This window comes from Rutidosis leptorrhynchoides, chromosome 1 (genome assembly GCF_046630445.1).
Source record: "Rutidosis leptorrhynchoides isolate AG116_Rl617_1_P2 chromosome 1, CSIRO_AGI_Rlap_v1, whole genome shotgun sequence".
NCBI lineage: Eukaryota > Viridiplantae > Streptophyta > Magnoliopsida > Asterales > Asteraceae > Rutidosis > Rutidosis leptorrhynchoides.
Window position 1 is genome coordinate 719,163,017 of NC_092333.1, and position 20,195 is coordinate 719,183,211.

At 30.8% G+C, this 20,195-nt stretch overlaps 2 protein-coding genes across 3 annotated transcripts; one reads left to right on the forward strand and one right to left on the reverse strand.

Moving 5' to 3' along the window:
- Positions 1-15,509: 15,509 nt before the first annotated feature.
- Positions 15,510-16,247, forward strand: LOC139854652 (uncharacterized). The gene has a single exon (XM_071843946.1). The coding sequence runs from the start codon at positions 15,510-15,512 to the stop codon at positions 16,245-16,247; it is 738 nt and encodes a 245-aa protein (XP_071700047.1).
- A 1,431-nt stretch (positions 16,248-17,678) lies between these two features.
- LOC139886276 (uncharacterized) lies at positions 17,679-19,606 on the reverse strand. 2 transcript variants are annotated; one of them, XM_071870045.1, is made up of 3 exons: positions 19,473-19,606; positions 18,711-18,927; positions 17,679-18,422 (listed from the first exon to the last, which is right to left on the reverse strand). In XM_071870045.1, exons 1-3 carry the CDS (start codon positions 19,515-19,517, stop codon positions 17,836-17,838), a joined length of 849 nt encoding a protein of 282 aa, XP_071726146.1. In that variant the 5' UTR covers positions 19,518-19,606; the 3' UTR covers positions 17,679-17,835. The 2 variants fall into 2 exon arrangements, with proteins under 2 accessions (XP_071726146.1, XP_071726145.1); XM_071870044.1 differs by having other exon boundaries at positions 17,684-18,927.
- Between the last annotated feature and the right edge of the window lie 589 nt (positions 19,607-20,195).

Consider the following 20,195-nt stretch of genomic DNA (forward strand, 5'->3'; position numbering starts at 1 on the left):
TTTGTCCAATGTTTTCTTCATTATGCCACTTGTTGGATTCTGATAGGTCAAAATTCAAATATGAAATTAAATGAAAATGGTTATTCTGTGGTGAATGGATTCGTATATCTGTGGATGTAAGTAGGATAGTAATTGACTGTTGAATCAGATTCAAAGAATGTACATTGTAACTTATTAATGTGAAATCTAAATATTCCTCGGGTATTACCTACCCGTTAAAATATTTTCACTATTAACAGTTTGTACGAAAGAATTTTTTAATTACAATCTTTATGAAAATATACTTACATATATATTCTCTTCAGATGTAATCATGGATTTAATGAGTTAATATAATATTAATCTCATTTGATTTACCATTAGAACTAGAATACATAATCTCTAAAACATTAGAGATTACATAATCGACATGAAGAACGAAGATAATTGATGTAGAATGATACGTAGAATGATGATTATACTCGAGGTACAGAATGAGATGTTGAGGCATGGATTGTTGATGGTACTGGTGCTGTCACTGATGGTATTGTTGGTGTCGGTGATGTTGCTGAGGCTGGTAAATTTTGCACCATATTCTCCAAATTGATTACTAGAGTGCGAAGTTCGTTGACTTGTTCTATTATTCCGGGATGATTGTCGGTCGGAATGAGTGAATGAATAAGGTTTAGAATTTTAGATAGAATATAATCATGGCGAGGTATTCGGGAAATGAGGGTGAAAATGGTGTTTCGGACTGGTTTGCCGGTAAGTGCTTCGGGTTCTCCGTCAAGAAGTGAATTCGGTTGGTGGAAAGGATTGCCTTCTTCGCTTCTCCATAGGTTAAGTCGTCTACGAACCCATTCCCAATTCATCCAGAATTGACGATGACTAGTTTGGTTGATCCATTTCATTTACACTGCTTTCGGAGCTTAGGTGAATATCCATGTCGGAATAGCTGTCGGAATAACTATCGGAATAGTTATCGGAATCTGAGGGACTCGAACTGGTTGAGAGATTCATCTCGTACGATCAGATGAAGGATTTTCGATAAGAAATAGATTATAGGATGTAGATTAGTACCCTGCAATACATAATTTACATATGCATATATAATACTAAAATTCCATAAGTTACGGAGGAATCTACGGAAGCTGTCAGGCAAAGGTAACAATAACAGATATGCTAAGATATGAATTTATCTATACACTGTCTATGCAATAGAGGCAGCAAGACGTGTCTAGACTTTAAGGATGATAAGCAAATAATTTTCGACACTAAATGATAAGCAAAGCTTTTGACATGCAGACACGGTCGAAATCCAGACCCACTAATGCATCTAAACAACTATCAGTTAGACACACTAATGCAAGACCTGGTTCGCTAAGACCACCGCTCTGATACCAACTTTAATGACCCGTCCTAATCCATCTGGATGAATACATTACATTTGGTTACATCGCGAGGTACTTGACCTCTATATGATACATTTTACAAACATTGCATTCATTTTTAAAAGACAAACTTTCATTACATCAAAAGTTGACGACATGCATACCATTTCATAATATATTCAACTATAATTGACTTAATAATAATCTTGATGAACTCAACAACTCGAATTCAACATCTTTTGAAATATGTCATGAATGACTCCAAGTAATATCTCTAAAATGAGCAAATGCACAGCGAAAGATTTTTTTCAAACCTAAGAATAAACATGCTTTCAAGTGTCAACCAAAAGGTTGGTGAGTTCATTAGTTTATCATAAACATTAATTTTCATCATTTTAATAGACCACAAGATTTCATATTTTTATTTGTACACGTAACCCGGGTACAAAATAATACGCGTAACCCGTGAATTAAAAATTATTCATATGGTGAACGCTTGATAACCGACTTAACTTTAATGCATAGAATATCCCCAAACAGAACCTCTCGTCTGTATAATAATAATAATCTCGAAGTACTAAAGCATCCGTACCCCGGATGGGACTTGTCGAGGTCCATATATCTATCTTTAGGATTCGCGTCAATTAGGGGCCATACCCGTTTCCTAATTATTAGGTTACCAAGCTAAAAATGGGTGATATTCAATATTCATAATCCAGCCATAGAATGTAGTTTTTGATCACTTGTGTCTATTTCGTAAAACATTAATAAAATCAGCGCATGTATTCTCAGTCCCAAAAATATATATAAAAAGGGAGTAATGAAACTCACAATTCTGTATTTTGTAGTAAAAATACATATGACGATATTGAACAATGCAGGGTTGGCCTCGGATTCACGAACCTATATCATTTGTATATTTATTAATATTAATAGTTGTAATTGAACACATATATATATAAATGTATTAGTTATATTATTTTTATGTTAATAATATATATATGTTTTATATGTTCATTTTATATATAAAAATATTAAATTTTGTTATGTTATATGTGTTAAATATATATATTTATGTATGTATTTCATTTGTTTATCGAAACAGTAGTTCTAATTATACTAAGTTAATATTAGTAAAGATAATGGTAATAACATTAATAATATACTTATGCTAATAATAACTCTAGTAGTGATAATAACAATGATATTAATAATAATACTTGTAAAAATATTAATTTTACTGTTTATGATAGTTATGGTATTAATGATTTATTAATAATAATAATAATAACTTTATTAAAAATGATAATATTAATAATAATAATGATATTGTTAATAATGATACATTTGTTAAATAATAATAATAATAATAATAATAATAATAATAATAATAATAATAATAATAATAATAATAATAATAATAATAATAATAATAATAATAATACTAATAGTTACAAAAGTGATACTAATATTAATATTAATGAGATTAATGATAACTTGTATTATTTTCATAATAATAATAATAATAATAATAATAATAATAATAATAATAATAATAATAATAATAATAATAATAATAATAATAATAATAATAATAATAATAATAATAATAATAATAATCCTAATCATAATCATAATAATAATAATAGTTCACCTATTAGTGATAATAATAATAATTTTCATACTTATATTTATAATCATAATAAATGAGAATTTTATCATAATACTTATATTAGTAATAATAATGTTAATAACTATAATATTAATACTAATAACAATAATAATAATAATACTAATGGTGATACTAATAATAATTATGATATTCATAATACTTAATAATAATAGTACTACTAATAATAATAATAAAAATAATAATAATAATAATAATAATAATAATAATAATAATAATAATAATAATAATAATAATAATAATAATAATAATAATAATAATAATAATAATAATAATAATAATAATAATAATGATAGAATTAAAAAACAAAAAATAAGTGTATACCCCTTCAAAAGCTTTATCTAAAAAGGAATGCCCTGGACCGGGCTCGAACCCGTGACCCCTCAAATACCCACTAACACCTTAACCAACTAAGCTGATGCTCATTTTCTGATGATTAAAACCCACAAACAAAAATATATAACCCGTCTTCCTTGGTTCTACTTCATCTTCCTCTTCAATCCAAAATCCAAGCGATTAAACTAAAATTTATCACTTGAATTCAGTTAATAGTTTTGGTTTTAAAAAAAATTTCAAACGAAATAAAAATGATTATTTGTGGTGATTGGAATTATCAGAAAAAAGAAACAATTAAAAGCAGCAGCAGCAGTAAGCTTCGCGAGGAAGATAAAAATAATATAGTGAACTCATACATTGATTTTAAAATCTGAACCCAAATAAAGTTATGATTACAACATGAAATATGTGTTAAACCGTTCATAGAACCTTCGAAACTCGTTAATTGATCCAGAAACAACAACAAGAAATCGAATTTCATGAAGAACAAATTGTTTGACTTTTTCAAAATTAAACTTTGACTCAGAAATTTGAATTCAAATCGAAAAATTAGAAATCAAAACTTTATAGAAAGTTTAACTAGAGTAATCCTAACACAATTGCATTATTAGTTTTGAAAATTAATTCGAATTCGATTTTTGGATGAAAAGTTTCAAAACAGAGGTATACGGTTTAAAGAAAAATTTCTGGTTATTTAATCAGATAAAATCGGACACTTGCTGTTTATAATTGATATGGAAGATGGAGAAATCGAATATTTCCTTATCAACTCCTAACCTGATCGACTATAAAGGGAAGGTGTATATCGACCTTCAGACACAGACAAGGAGGAAAAAAATAAAAAATAAATAAAGTGGAGAGGGATTGCTAACAGAATGTGATTGTATTGGATTTGATTCGATACACTGGTAATCATAATTGAGACATGAAACAAACTTATTAAAGTTTGATTGAGATATCGAACAGAATTTTTGATTCATATATATATATATATATATATATATATATATATATATATATATATATATATATATATATATATATATATATATATATATATATATATATACACCTTTAATTATTTATCTTATTATTTATTAATAAAATGAATTTACTGCTTTTTTATATATATTAGTATATTTATACATATATATAAAATTTATATCTGTTTTATGCATATCTATATATACGCACATAGGTATTTTTTTATTATTTTTTATTTTTTATATATACTGTATGTATGATCTTATCCTATTATTATTAATAATTAATAATTAATAACTGTAATTATATTAATAATAATAATAATAATAATATTAATAATATTAATAATAATATTAATAATAATAATAATTTTTTAACTATAAAAATAATATTATTCATATTAATAATTTGTATTATTTATAATTATAATGAAGACTATAATAACAATAAAGGATTCTAATGATAATGATAATAATAACTAAAATTGTAATTTTTACTACTAATTATAGTAATAATGATATTAATATTAATAATAATAATAACATTAGTAATTATAACACCTTATATGTATTAACTTACATATCTATATAATATATATTGAAAATTAATAATTTAACAAGTAGTGATATTAATATTAATGTTAATAATAATAATGGAAGTAATAATAACGTTAGTATAACAATTATATTTTAAACCTGTAATTAATTTGATGTAATATTTAATAAGTATGTAATATATATATTACATAATATCTTTTATCAAATATTGAATATTTATAAATTATATATATATTACTATATATACTATTACTTTTATATATATTCATAGCAACTTAAATATTCTGTTCATTAGTTTACATTTTTAATTTCAATTGATTAAATTGTATTTTATTATTTCAAACTATGATATATACTTTTGTTTATATTATATCTATATATATTTATTTGTAACTAATTGTTCGTAAACCGTCGGTAATGGTTGAAGGGTAATTGAATACATGAACACCGTTCAGATTTTTGAGACTTCATCATTACAGACTTTTCTTATCATGTCGAAACCATATAAAGATTAAGTTTAAATTTGGTCAAAAATTTCCGGGTCGTCACATTATGCACATCACATATCTAGCATATGCTTTAAGTCCTACTTATTGATTGATATGCAACACTTAGTTTAACCTATTAAGGGATAATAATTGGTATATGATTATTATTCTACTTTGTGTTAATATAAGTCATGAAACTTATCTAATATGATTCCCGTATGAATTAATTGTCCATGTAATCACTTGTATCTTCACTTGTATCTTTACTTGTATTGTATTTTATTTAAAATCTTGAATTCCTTATTTTACTTTGTTTATCTTTAAAAGCAAACTCTTTCCTAAGAGATAAATCTATCCCATAAAAGACATAAAAACATATCTTAAATTCTTTAATAAGAATTAAATAATAAAACAACTCTTATCCATACCTAGCACTTCCCTTGGGACGATAACCTAATATACTACCTCTGATCGGGTTTTGTTGCTCGTTAGAGTGTAAAAAGTGTAATAATAAAGGTTATATAAATTTAAAAGTTTGAAAGTCAAATTAAGCAATACACACTTTTGCACATCAACTTTTTGGCGCCGCTGCCGGGGAAGTGTAGCGCGGTAAATATGGAAGTTCGATATACTTTGGTTATTGATATTTCTTGAAAATGGGTGATGACTGTCTTCCTTTAGGGGAGGGTTGCTGGGGTTCCGATTTAAAGGCTCCTACCCAAACCTAGACGCTGACGGGTCACTTAAGTATTGAAAGATTCAATAGGCCATGTATGTTTGATTATTCGTTGTTATGCGATAAAAGTTGTTATTTAATTTTTACATTATTAATTATGTTATTGATATTTATTATATTTATTTATTTAAAATTTAATAATATATTTAGATATTTCTTAAATATTAATATAAACATAAAACTTAAATATATATATCCTTTAAGGCTTAAAAGATTTTCTCCTAAAATATTTCTTTTCATGATTTTAGATCACATGATTACTCGGTCCAAGAAACCAGTCTTACAAAGAACGTTGTCAAATCCTGATATATTATTTAAACTTTCTAAGGATTCAAAAATTGTTAAGAAATTAGATTTCCAAAAGGGAACTACTTCTAATGATGATTCATTATCTAGCCCCCCCGTCTAGTCCTAATTCTAATTTGAGATCTATTTTTGGTTCAGAAATTAAAATGACTGATTCAATGGAAGCGTTAATGAAAGCTGGTCGGGAAGGATTAGGTCATGCTATTACTCAGCCCGAATAAAAGAAAATTTTGATATTAAGGGTCCTATTTTTCATTTACTTAAAGATAATCAATTTAGGAGTACGGAGAAGGAAGATGCTAATGCCCACATTCGGAATTTTAAAGATATTTGTAATCTGTTTAACATTAATAATGTGGAAAGTAATATTGTTTATCTTCGTCTCTTCCCATAGTCACTAAAAGATGAAGCTAGGGAATGGTTGAACTCGTTACCTGAAGGAGATATTACTAGTTGGGATATGATGGTTGAAAAGTTTCTCACTCAATTCTTTCCTGCGTCTAAAACTGTCACCCTTCAAACTGAAATTGCTAATTTTCGTCAGAAAACTAATGAGTCTCTTTATTCTGCTTGGGTTAGATTTGGTCAAATGCTTAGAGGTTGTCCACAACATAGTTTGGATAAATTTAAAAAGGTAACTACTTTCTATAAGGGTTGTGATTTTGCTATGAGAAGAGAGATTGATACATCTGCTGGAGGGAACATTATGAGTAAAACTGCCAAAGAAGCTGAAACCTTGATTAATAAGTTGGTTGCGCATTCCCATGATTGGCACCAAGACTTAGATATTTCTCGTTCGGTGAAATCTGTTAGTTTTGATTCTGAAGATATGGTTAAGGCTATGAATGTGCAATTGGGTAATTTAGGAAGGCAAATTGAAAAGCTTACTAAGGAGATGCATATGATTAAGGTAGGTTGTGAAAAATGCCAAGGTCCTCATGCTACTAAGGATTGTGTTGCTAGTCTTACTATGGAGCAAGTTGAGAATGTTTCGTATGTGAATCAATTCCAAGGAAACTCAAACTACCGTAATAATTATAATGCACCTTATCCTACTAATAATAAAAACCCACCTGGTATCTTTCCTGTTAGAGCACCTTTCATTCCAAATTCTTCTAATGATAGGAAGTCTAATCTTGAAGAAAGCATCCTCACTTTCATCAAAAATCAAAATGAAGCTAATGAAAACATAAAAGCTCAATTTTCCCAAGTACAAAATAATCATCAAGCGTCCATTCAAAACTTAGAGCGTAATGTTACTAAGTTATTCAAACTTGTCGAGGGTAAAATTCCTGTTGAATCTGAAGTTTCTAAGGAAGTTCGTTTTGAAAAGGTGAATGTTATTAGAGAAGTGGATAGGGTTGATGTTCATAGACTTGGTTTGAGGTACTTATGGGAGTTTGAAATGGGAGAAGAAAAGTATGATCAAGAAATAAAGAAGTTGACTGCTACTGAAGAAGATAAGTCAAAAGATGCTAAGGTTCGAGGTCTTGATCGTGATGAGGTAATTTTCATACATGAGTTGTTTGATGAGAAGGAAGAAGAAGTTAATGAAGAGGTGGATGAAAATAATGAAGTTAATAGTGAAAAATCTGAAAAATCGGAATGTGAAGATAAAGATGATTGGTTAGTTGATACTATGAAACAATTGGAAGAAAGGAGAAAAGAAGGTTTCCGCCCTCTTTATTTCTTCACGATTGATCCGGTAGATCCATATACGTCACCTGAAGTTCCTGTTGCTATGTGCACTGATCCGGGAGAATTTCAAATCCCTTGTTTAATTCGTGGTCCAATTCCAGTTATGGGATTAGCTGATACTGGTTCTAGCATTAATGTTATGCCGTTTTTCGCTTATAATCGTTTAGGATTGCCATCGTTGGAACCAATAAGAGAAAATGTGCGTTTTGCTGATAGTCGTTTACATGAACCGTTGGGGATTGTTAGGCAAGTTGAAGTCATTGTTGGTTATACTTTCTATAAAATTGATTTTGTTGTTATGGACATGAAAGAAGGTCCAATAATGTAACGACCCTGGATTTTCCAACGTTTATTTATTAATAATTATTATTATTAATACTTGTGATTTAACGAATGTATGTTATTACATTTACTTGTTACCATGATTGATCATACTTGACTTTAAATGCCCGAAATGTCTTTGTGACACACGTACATTATACGAATAATATTTTCAGATATTATTTACATTCATGGTTAAGTTTTATTAATCGTTTTAATTAACTAAAGTTACTAGTTAATTACTTGGGCTTTTGTTGGATTATTTGCTAACTACTTGAACTTGGGCTTTTGCTAATGTTAGTGGACTTAGAAGCCCAACCTACATCTACATGGACTAGTTAGCCCATTTTATTTATGTAAGTATACATTTAGATGGAACTAGATAGATTATGTAGCATGGAATCTAGTTACTTGCCAATTACACCATGTTCTCATGCACACACCTTGTAACCACCTTTTAAGTTAATTACATGAAAGAACTAATAGACTTTTCCCTCCCTCTTGATTCCATTTTGGCCGTCGGCCTAGTTAGTGTGCAAGGATGGTTTTTGTTTCAAATTTTTGATTACATATTCATTTGCATCCTTATTTTTCACACACACAATTCACTTGCACTTTTCTCTCATTTTTCCTCTCAACTTTTCTCTCTAAGTGTGAGTTTCTTTCAAGACTTCTTCTTCCTTTTCTCTTGTCCAAAAACCGATTACATACATATACATCATCATCATTCTTTGCTTGTTAATACTTGTTCTTGTTTGTTACTTAATTATTTATAGTTGTTAGTTGTTGTTATTTACTTACATGTTATCAAGGATCAAACTTACTAGTTTGTTCTTCTTTTATCTTGTATTTACAAGAACACTCAAGAACATAAACTTACTAGTTTATGTTCTACCTTTAAAGTTTTAAAGATTGTAAGTTCATGGTTATAAAAATCATACTTGTGAATCATGTTTGTAAACTTAAAAGTTTACTTTCTTAAAGATCAAGACTTAGGCTTGAATCTTTAAAGTATGAAACCCATGAACTTATTACTTGTTTACTTAGTTTATTTCTTTATATTATGTACTTTAATTTCATGTTTGTTGGTTTAAATGGTCAAGTATTACAAGTTAGTCTTGATCTCATACTTTCTTGAACTAAAATTAACTTTAAAAGTTCAAGAACATGTAATTAAGCTTTCTTTAATTATAACTTGGTACACTTATGTTAGATCTAGACTTTTGGGTCTAGGATCTTCAAGATCTAACTAAGAACTATGTTCTACAACTTAAGATCTTGATTTTATAAGTTTATTTTCAAGTTGTAACTTAATATTAGTTTTAAAGTTCATGTATGTGTTAGATCTAAGACCTTGATGTAACTTTGGTTCATCAAACTTCATACAACTCTTAAGTGAGTTGTTCTACATGTCTTAGACCTACACATGTGTCATAATAGTCAAAACTTGGTTAATATTACTTTTATATTTCATGTATGTGTTAAATCTAAAACTTTGATGTAACTTTGGTTCATCAAAACACTTACAACACTTAAATGAGTTGTGCTACATGTCTTGGACTTACACAAGTGTTATGATGGTGAAAACTTGGTTAAGATGATGCAAACACATCAACGAGTTGTACACTTGAAGCTATATGCATCAAGGATGAGAACCGTGATAAGCATCGAGTACCAAGAACCACCGGAACCTACTGTTTTACTGTTTATGGGTCTGACCCGTACAACCTCGGCTACTGTAAACATGATTTTCAGATATCTCTGTTCGAGTAGATAAATTTTCATTTAGGACTCGTCTTAATCCGAGTTACGGTTTAGGATTTATGGCCCTCCGATCGTCACTATGTCTTTTAACGTTGTGCTGAAAATTCTGACCTACTCGCACTTAGACCGTCGCCACGGTCAAACAAAGACGATTTTGCTTCTGGGATTTTTACCACAACTAAAGGACTCATATATGGAGCCATGACCACTGGTCTCACCTTATTTCCGTAGGTATAGGGGCCGTGGTGACTGACCGAACTCAGCCTTTGTTTTAAACTCTTTTCATGAACGAAACTTACTTTACACCTTTTGTTTGATGATGAATGATGATGACCCTTAAGACCTTATTTACATACATTTAAACCTATTGGGATGATTTACTGACTTAGTACTATTTGACTTAGGTTGAGGACTTTCCGGACCTACACACTTGCTTATTTCCCGAGTCATACTTTACCGCTACTTTATCATTGTGAGTTATAGCATCCCTTTTTACTTTAACTATTTTGGGAACTGAGAATACATGCGCATTTTACGTTTTACATACTAAGCACGAGTACTTAAACTTTATATATGTGTGGGTTATACAATGGCATAAACATTCCCTTTAGCTAGGTAACGTTTAGTCATTGGTTTTTGAACCGGTGAACGCGAATCTTAGATATGGATCCATAGGGTTTGACATCCCCACTCGGGCTAGTCGCGCTAGCATTTAACGAGTATTTAATACTTCGTAATCATACGCACTTGCCAAGTGTACTTTCAGGGGATATAAACGTTAAGTTAGTTACCAAGTGCCCACGGTTAAGCATATACTTTAACATACTGTTTTGAAACGCTCTTTGTAGCACCGAAATCTCGTGGCCTACCTTACATACTGTTATACTTAAACTATAGCTCACCAACCTTTGTGTTGACGTTTTTAAGCATGTTTTTCTCAGGTGCTTAAGGTAGCTTCCGCTGTGTACTAGTCTTGCTGTAGACACCCGCTACTCTAGATTTATCACCGCATGAACTGTTTATCTTGCATTCATAACTTTAATACTTTTGAACTACGATTTGTAACGACCTAAGGGTCACGCACTATTATATTTGCTTCTGTTCATTGAAGCATACTTTGGTTGTAAAACATTTGGCGTTGGTTATGACGTCAGCTTTTATCATGAATGCAAACTTGTTTTGAAAACGCATATAGTATTTGACCTTGTAATGATCCTGTTGTTGATGATTCGTACACGATGGTTTTGTACGGGACATCACAAATAACTCCTTTAATTCTAGGATCTCCGTTTCTAACTACCGCTCGTGCTACCATTAACTATGCTGATAATTCGTTAACTATTCATTATGGTGCAATATTTTAATCTATTCTGTTAGTTCCAAGATCCAAAGTTCCTCACTCTAATGTGAAAATGGTTAAAGTTGATAAAAGATGATGATGACTTTATCGTGGATAGAATTGTAACTGAATTTATAAAAGAGCAATATAAGCTTAGCACCGAAGTGAGAAAACATACCCATGAGTTGAGTGTTTCATTTGAAATGTCTTTTCGTAGGGGTCTTGACATCACATTGAATTTCTTGCAACAAATTAAAGCGTTAAATGAGTATGAAAAGAGTAAGTGTGAAGAGAATAAGCCTAAGGAGTAATTTCGTAAGAAGAAAAGAGACACACAAACGACTCTATAATCAAAACTACCTATCCCTTTATATATGTTTATTAGGACTATATTATATCTAAATGTTTCTTTGTTTTATTATTTAAATATGATTGTAAGAGCAATATAGCTCCTAAGTGTTTAAATGATTAATTGAGGAAAAGTTATTAATAAAATATTATGTTTGTATTATGCTTTTTGTTATTTAATATTTTGTCAAGTTACTTATTCAATTCAAAGGAAGTTCGCAAAAGTGCTCACAAATCGTTCTATGATCCTACAAATTGAGTAACATCACTCTTTTCCTTATTTTTAATTATATCCTTTGTTTATTTATTTATTTCATTCTTTATTATAATTGCAATGAGGACATTGCATAATCTAAGTGTGGGGAGGGAAGTGATTAATCACTTAAAAGATTATAAAAGATACTATCAAATTTTCCTGAAAAGGTTGAAAAATGGGTACAATTTTAAATTTTTCGAAAATATAAATTCTTAGTCAAACTTATGTCTTTTTAATAACTTAATCTTAAAGATAATAATAAAACTACTCTCAATTTCTAGATCGGATTACTTGTTTAAGATAAGAAGTTAAAAGCCAAAAATTGTGAAACGAGTGCAAACTTGTAGCCACTACCATATGGCATAATAAGCATGGACCACTGAGGCAGCAAAAGAGTCCCAAATAAGGGTCAATTTATATTTATTTGCCAAATGTAAAGCTAAAAGCTAAACATGAAAGCAAAAAGAAATGAAAAGGAAAAAGAGCCCAATGAAGGCCAACAAAAGAAAAGAGTTCCAATGAGAACCATACACTTCTTAAAGTTAAAAAATAAAAGAGTCCAATGATGACCAAACTGTATAAATTTGACTTAATAACCATTAGGACTACTTATAATCCTTGATCTGGTTCAGACTAGTTCTTGCGAATAACAAATACTAACTTCGAATTAAGACATACTTTTGACTTTGCAATTTTACTTATAATACCCATGATATAATTTATAAGGTTTACTTGAGGACAAGTAAAGATTTAAGTGTGGAGAATTTGATAACTCCTAAATTATACAGTTTTTTAATAACATTTTGAGGAGTTATCTTAGTATTTTTGAGTCATTTTGATGCCAAAACACACTAAAATGGGTAAAAATGGGAAAAAGATATTTCTAATGATTATGTCAAAGTTATGTATTAAACATGATCAAAAATGAAGAAAATTGCAAAGTGGCTAGATGAAGCCGCCGGCTTTGGAGCTGAAAGTACAGAATATTCCAGAATCGATGTAAAAGTGAAAGAACTTGTTGATCAAGAAAAAGGAAAGGAAGCCGCCGGCTTCTCAATGAAGCCGCCGGCCTGGTTGACACGGTTTCTCAAACTTATCGACCAAGTTCAAGTAAAAATGGAAACAAAATCAAGATAAAATCAGAAAGATCCGGCTAATCAAGTGAAGCCGCCGGTATGACGGTTACAAGATTTAGCTTGCGGATAAAGTTTAACTTGCACGAGGAGTCACCGACTCAAGGCAAGCCGCCGGCTTCCCACTGAAGTTGCCGGCTTGGTCACTGCCCCAGAATTCTATAAATTAAGGCCTCTGGTCTCAGTTTTCGTAAGTTCAGAAGTAGATAGTTTTTCCAGATTTTGTTAGGTCATTTTCTAAGGGTTTTCTCTAAACCCTTAGGTTAGATTTACTTTTGTAATCAAGATTCAAGATTTAATTCAAGTCTTTTTACATCTACCTTCTTTTCAAGGTATGATTCTATCCTTATTTTATTATTTTATCTATTTTATTTACTGTATTCGTTTCTGTTCGTCTTTTACTATGAACTAAACGTTCATAGTGATTACGTGGACAAAAACTAAACTTCATCTGGGATTCAGATGAACCCGCCGGCTTCACTCTCAAGCCGCCGGCTTGGAGTGAAGGAAGCAGCCGGCTTCGTGCTTTATTCTGTGCAATTTCTGGTTCTTTTCCAGATCTGTATGGTTGAGTTTCTGTAATGATATTTGAATTGTTTTGAGTCTGTTTTGTTTGACTATACTTGTTTTCCATGCTTAATGATTAAATAACATGATTTTAGGGTTGATTAGTCCTTGATCCGATAATCTATTATTCGATTCATGCTACTTGTTTAGATCTAGTCCACCAAACTTGTTAAATTGAATTGCATGCAACTAGGTTAAAGAACTTAATAGTGATAAACTTATTTGATTTAAGTTACGCTTATATAATAGAAGTTGATATTGTTAGGCTTAATCGAAGAACCTTCGTTTAGATTTGTTTAATTAATGATTGTATGAAAACTTAGAAGTAATTGACTTTCAGCTAGTAACTTGAGTTGATCAACTTGGTGTTTAATAGCTTATATAATTTATCAGTCTATTTGCATATTGATCCTCATCACAAGATTGGTATGTATCATGTAATTGAATTGAATATGAAGAATTAAGATGTTATTTATGCACATCACATATCTAGCATATGCTTTAAGTCCTACTTATTGATTGATATGCAACACTTAGTTTAACATATTAAGGGATAATAATTGGTATATGATTGTTATTCTACTTTGTGTTAATATAAGTCATGAAACTTATCTAATATGATTCCCGTATGAATTAATTGTCCATGTAATCACTTGTATCTTTACTTGTATTGTATTTTATTTTGAATCTTTAATTCCTTATTTTACTTTGTTTATCTTTAAAAGCAAACTCTTTCCTAAGAGATAAATCTATCCCATAAAAGACATAAAAATATATCTTTAATTCTTTAATAAGAATTAAATAATAAAACAACTCTTATCCATACCTAGCACTTCCCTTGGAATGATAACCTAAAATACTACCTCTGATCGGGTTTTGTTGCTCGTTAGAGTGTAAAAAGTGTAATAATAAAGGTTATATAAATTTAAAAGTTTGAAAGGCAAATTAAGTACTACACACTTTTGCACATCAATTGCTTAACATGATTGGCTCCTCTTATAAGCGTCGAGACTTACTTAGAAAAAAAACAAACAACATATATAGTGGAGGCATTGGCTACAGGTATTTTTTGACATTATTCAGTTTGTTATATCTTATCTTATAGTTAACTTTCTTGTAACTTAATATAATAACTTTAATGGAAATAATTTTTAATTGTGAATTGTTAATCTGATGGTACATATATATAGCTTTCTTGTAACTTAATTATAGAATAACTTGTTATATCATTGAACTGATGATACATATATATTTACAACAGTGAGCATGAGTTCTTATATTGACACAAAAGACTTTTTACCATTATAGGTGAAGTTGAAAGTGGTACGGGTTAGAATCAAGAAGTTGGAATTAAACGACCGTGTGATACTCGTTGGGGTTCTCACTATGGTTCACTTTTAAACATTTTGACTCTATATTCTTCAATTTGTGAAGTACTTGAAGACATCGGTGAAGATGGTAATTGTCAAGATCAAAGAGAAAAAGCATGTCGTCTTTTGAGATCATTACTAAAGTTCGATTTTGTTTTTTGTCTACACTTAATGGTTGATGTCTTAGAGATCACAAATGATTTGAACACAACACTTTAAAGAAAAGACCAAGATATTGTAAACGCAATGCATCAAGTGAGGGGTTGTGAGACAAGACTTCAATCTATGAGAGACATAGGATGGGAAGCACTTTTAGAGAAGGTTAGTTCATTTTGCGAAAAAAATGATATCGATATTTTGAATATGGATGACCCATATTATGATTGCATAAGTCGTCGTAGAGGTTCACATGTTAGTTCATTACACCACTACAAAGTGGATGTATTTTATTCGGTCATTGATATGCAACTTCGAGAGCTTAACAATCGTTTCAATGAGGTGAACACTCCGTTACTTATTTCTATGGCTTCTTTAAACCCAAGTAAGTCTTTTAAAGCATTTCAAGTGGAAGAGCTTATGAAAATGGCAGAATTCTATCCTTTTGAGTTTCCAAATCATGAGCTTGGAGTTCTTAGAGGACAACTCAATAATTACATTCATGATGTACGTGGTGATGAAAGGTTTAGTCATTTGAAAGGAATTGGAAACCTTGCAAAGATGATGGTTGAAACAAACAAGAGTATAATATATCCGAAGGTCTATCTTCTTTTGAAACTTGCATTAATCTTTCCCGTTGCAACATCGACAGTGGATCGTGCCTTTTCAGCAATGAAGTTGATAAAGAACGACTTGCGAAACAAAATGGGAGATCAATTTATGAATGATTGTCTACTTTCATATATTGAGAAAGATTTGTTAGATTGTATAAGTACTGAAGCAATTATGGATGAATTTTATCGAATGAAACCACGTAGACAAAAGTAAAAAGTTGAAGTTAGTCTTTTGTAGATTGAAATATATGATAATTTTGTACAAACTTTGATTTCAAATAATATTACATAACTTTTGTTTTATGTTTGTCTTTTGTCGATAAAACCCGACCCGACCCGAACACAGTTAATTTTCGTTCAAGTAAGTTCTCGAATAAATTTTTTAGGGACCCCATTGGATTCGAATCCTAGATTCGCCACTGTTTATGACCAAAACAATGATCAAGTTATACAAATTATATCAATTACCATAAAACTGTGCAGAGATATTGTGTAGATTTCGAAAATGGTCTAGTTTATAATGGTCAAGTTATAAAAGTTATAATGCTAGTACCAAATCTACAAATCTGGTGCAGTTTTTACCCAAATGCACATCTGGTAGAGTTTTTGACCCAAATGCCACAGATTCCACTTCAAAACACGTTGTTGGGTTTCAGAAAGAGATACATAGTAATGGGCTTTATATACAATGGGGTCATATATATAAATTCAAATATTGTACACTAGATGGACTACAAGACTTCTGGGCTAGTGGGCTACTGAGTAGTGTCATTTGCACCCACTAGCTTTAACGTGGCTACGCCCTTGATATAAGGTGATGATCGAGATCCAACGATTCCATACACTTTTAAAATTAATGATTTGTTAGAATTTCCATACACCTTTTTTTTTTTTTTTAACGGCAAGCTTGCATCAGTCCGGACCGAAGCCTAGTCATCATTTGCAGATACACACGCGTTCGGGCAGGAAACCCGAACCATATTACAGGGATCCGAACCTTAAACCATCCCGAGGGGCAGGCGGGTCGGATCTGGGTCCTGAATAGGTCGGTAAAACCTTCCCTGGGGCGACCCGGCTTATGGTAAGTAAGCCTACCACGGGTATTTTTAAAGAGTGGGATTCGAACTTGAATCCACTACTACCCCTTGCCCTGGCCCCACCGAAGTGAAACCAAGGATACCACTCAGCCACCGCTGGAATGGTATTTCCATACACTTTTTGAATGGGAGATGATTCTCACACACCACTTTTTGATACATGTACACCTAATTACTTATTTTACCCTTAATTATACTTATAATAATAATATAAGTTCAACTCTTTAGATTAATTAAGGGGCATAACCGTAAATTTATAAGACAAAAGTATACATGAATCAAAAAGTGGTGTGTGAGAATCACATTTCTTTTAAAATTATTGATTCGTTAGAACTTAGAAGTATAATTAATTAATTTATTAGAAAAGAAAATTACCAAGTACTGCTAATTTTTTTTTTCTTAGATTTGTCAAGTTGGAACCATTTATAACTCAAGTAAGAAACATGCATGATTAAAAAGATCAACGAAAAGGATTGATCTTTCCGTACAAATAATAACAATGACAAATAATTATATTATAATTAAATACCTTGTACCAATAAAATGGAGATTGAACAAAATGACTTTCATATCCATTACCGAATGAAAGATTTAAGATTCCAACACACCGAGTCAAACTCTCTTATTCTTGCTTCAAATTAAAAGACACACATACTACTATCGATAGACATTAACAGTACAATTTTATATTCTTGATATATTAACTTATTCCTCGTAGGCTGAAATATGTTCAAACTCACTATTAAGTGTCTTCTTTCCTTTTAAGCTTGATTCATTATCATAGACTGATATATTAGGTCTTGGTTCAAAGTCACTTTTCAACTTTTTATATTTTGAACCAGCTGCACCATTATCATAAACAGAGATGTTTGGCCTTGGCTCAAACTCATCCTCGGACGTCTTCTTGCCTTTTAAATCCGCACCATTATCATAAACAGAGATGTTTGGCCTTGGCTCAAACTCGTCCACAGACGTCTTCTTGTCTTTTAAGTCCGCACCGTTATCATAAACAGATATGTTTGGCCTTGGCTCAAACTCATCCTCGGACGTCTTCTTATCTTTTAAGCCTGCACCATTATCATAAACAGAAATGTTTGGCCTTGGCTCAAACTCATCCTCTGACGTCTTCTTATCTTTTAAGCCTGCACCATTATCGTAAACAGAAATGTTTGGCCTTGGCTCAAACTCATCCTCGGACGTCTTCTTATCTTTTAGGCCCGCACCATTATCATAAATGGAGATGTTTGGCCTTGGCTCAAACTCTTCTTCGGGCGTCTTCTTACCTTTCAAACCTACACCATTATCGTACACAGAAATGTTTGGTCTTGGCTCAAACTCGTCCTCGGAAATATCCTTCTTACCTTTTAAACCTACACCATTATTGTACACAGAAATGTTTGGTCGTGGTTCAAACTCTCCGCTAGACGACGTTTTCTTACCTTTTAAATATGAATCGTTATCATAAATTGAAATATTTGGTCGTGGTTCAAAATCTTTGTCAGACGTCCTCTTATCTTTTAAAGTCATACCATTATCAGAAATAGATATATTTGGTCTCGGTTCAAACTCATCTTCCTTACCTTTTAGACCTGTACCGTTATCATAAGACGAGATATTGGGCCTTGGCTCAAATTCATCGCCGAATGACTTTCTATGGTTGGTTGTGTCTTCGTGCAAGTTGTGACAATGAGTTTTTTTGGTGGGGAGAGGGGGCACTGACACTGAAGTACCTCCTCTAACAAACGAGTCTCGCCAATACTCTCCTGGATTTGGCCTTGCATCTATGGTGATGGCAATCTGTTCAGCAACGTACACGTATATTATTAAGATAACAATAATATATATATATATAAATATATATATATATATATATATATATATATATATATATATATATATATATATATATATATATATATTATGAGGATCCAGAGAGAACTAAGAATAGAAGAGAACTCAAACACTAAACTCAATCTGTGGTGCAGATTGACTCAATATGTGTGCAGATTGAGCTCAACATGTGAGTTCTATAGGTTCTATACCACTCTTAGAATTCTCTGGATCCCTTCACTATATCTATATATTAGAGTGATCCTAGTTGAAAAAAAAAGGGAATGAGGAGGAAATAACATAATATCATTCATCACATAATGATATATATTAGTTATTATTCATTATGATCACGTTGCTTTTCCCTATTCTCATTTTTCTGTTTTTCGTAGATCACGTCAATATATATATATATATATATATATATATATATATATATATATATATATATATATATATATATTAGCTCCTTGTTGAACAATATATGTTACTAATAAAACAATGCTTTTTACCATAATGAGTGAAATGATAGCAAGAAAAGTAAGTGAAAGCTCCATCTGATTGGATACAGGTGTTTTAGAACTCTTTTTTTGTTGGATGTATGCAATATGCAATGTAATGATAGTCTCTATTTATAATGCAATTGAGTTACGAGTATTATGTATATTGATATTTTAATACATATACATATATTATATTATATTATATTATATTATATTATATTATATTATATATATTATTAATTATTAATAAAAGAACATAGTTATACATCATTCTTGGCAAAATTTACATTTACAATTAGACCATCTCTAACGCACCCGTGCTCGATCAAATGTGCACCTAACACGCCGTTAGCATGCGTCTAACGCATCGTGCTGGGAAGTGGGCTGGCGTGCTGGAACCAGGCACGGTGAAAGTTTGAGCGTGTTCGAGCTGTTTTGACGACATGGCCACATTTTATTGGTTCGTCAGTGGGAGGTTTGAACTCAAACGGATAATTTTTGCAACAGATATTTTTACTTTGTCTATATATACACATACATATACATTCATATCTTCAAATATACATATACATTCACATCTTCAACACATTCTCTAACTTTATACATATTATCAAACACAATACTTTCATACCATGAATTCGAATAAAGTTTTCGTTGATGTGCATTATGGGGGTAGAGCTGAGTATGACTGGAAGTCATACGTTTACGGGGATAAAAAATCTTTTGAAGATG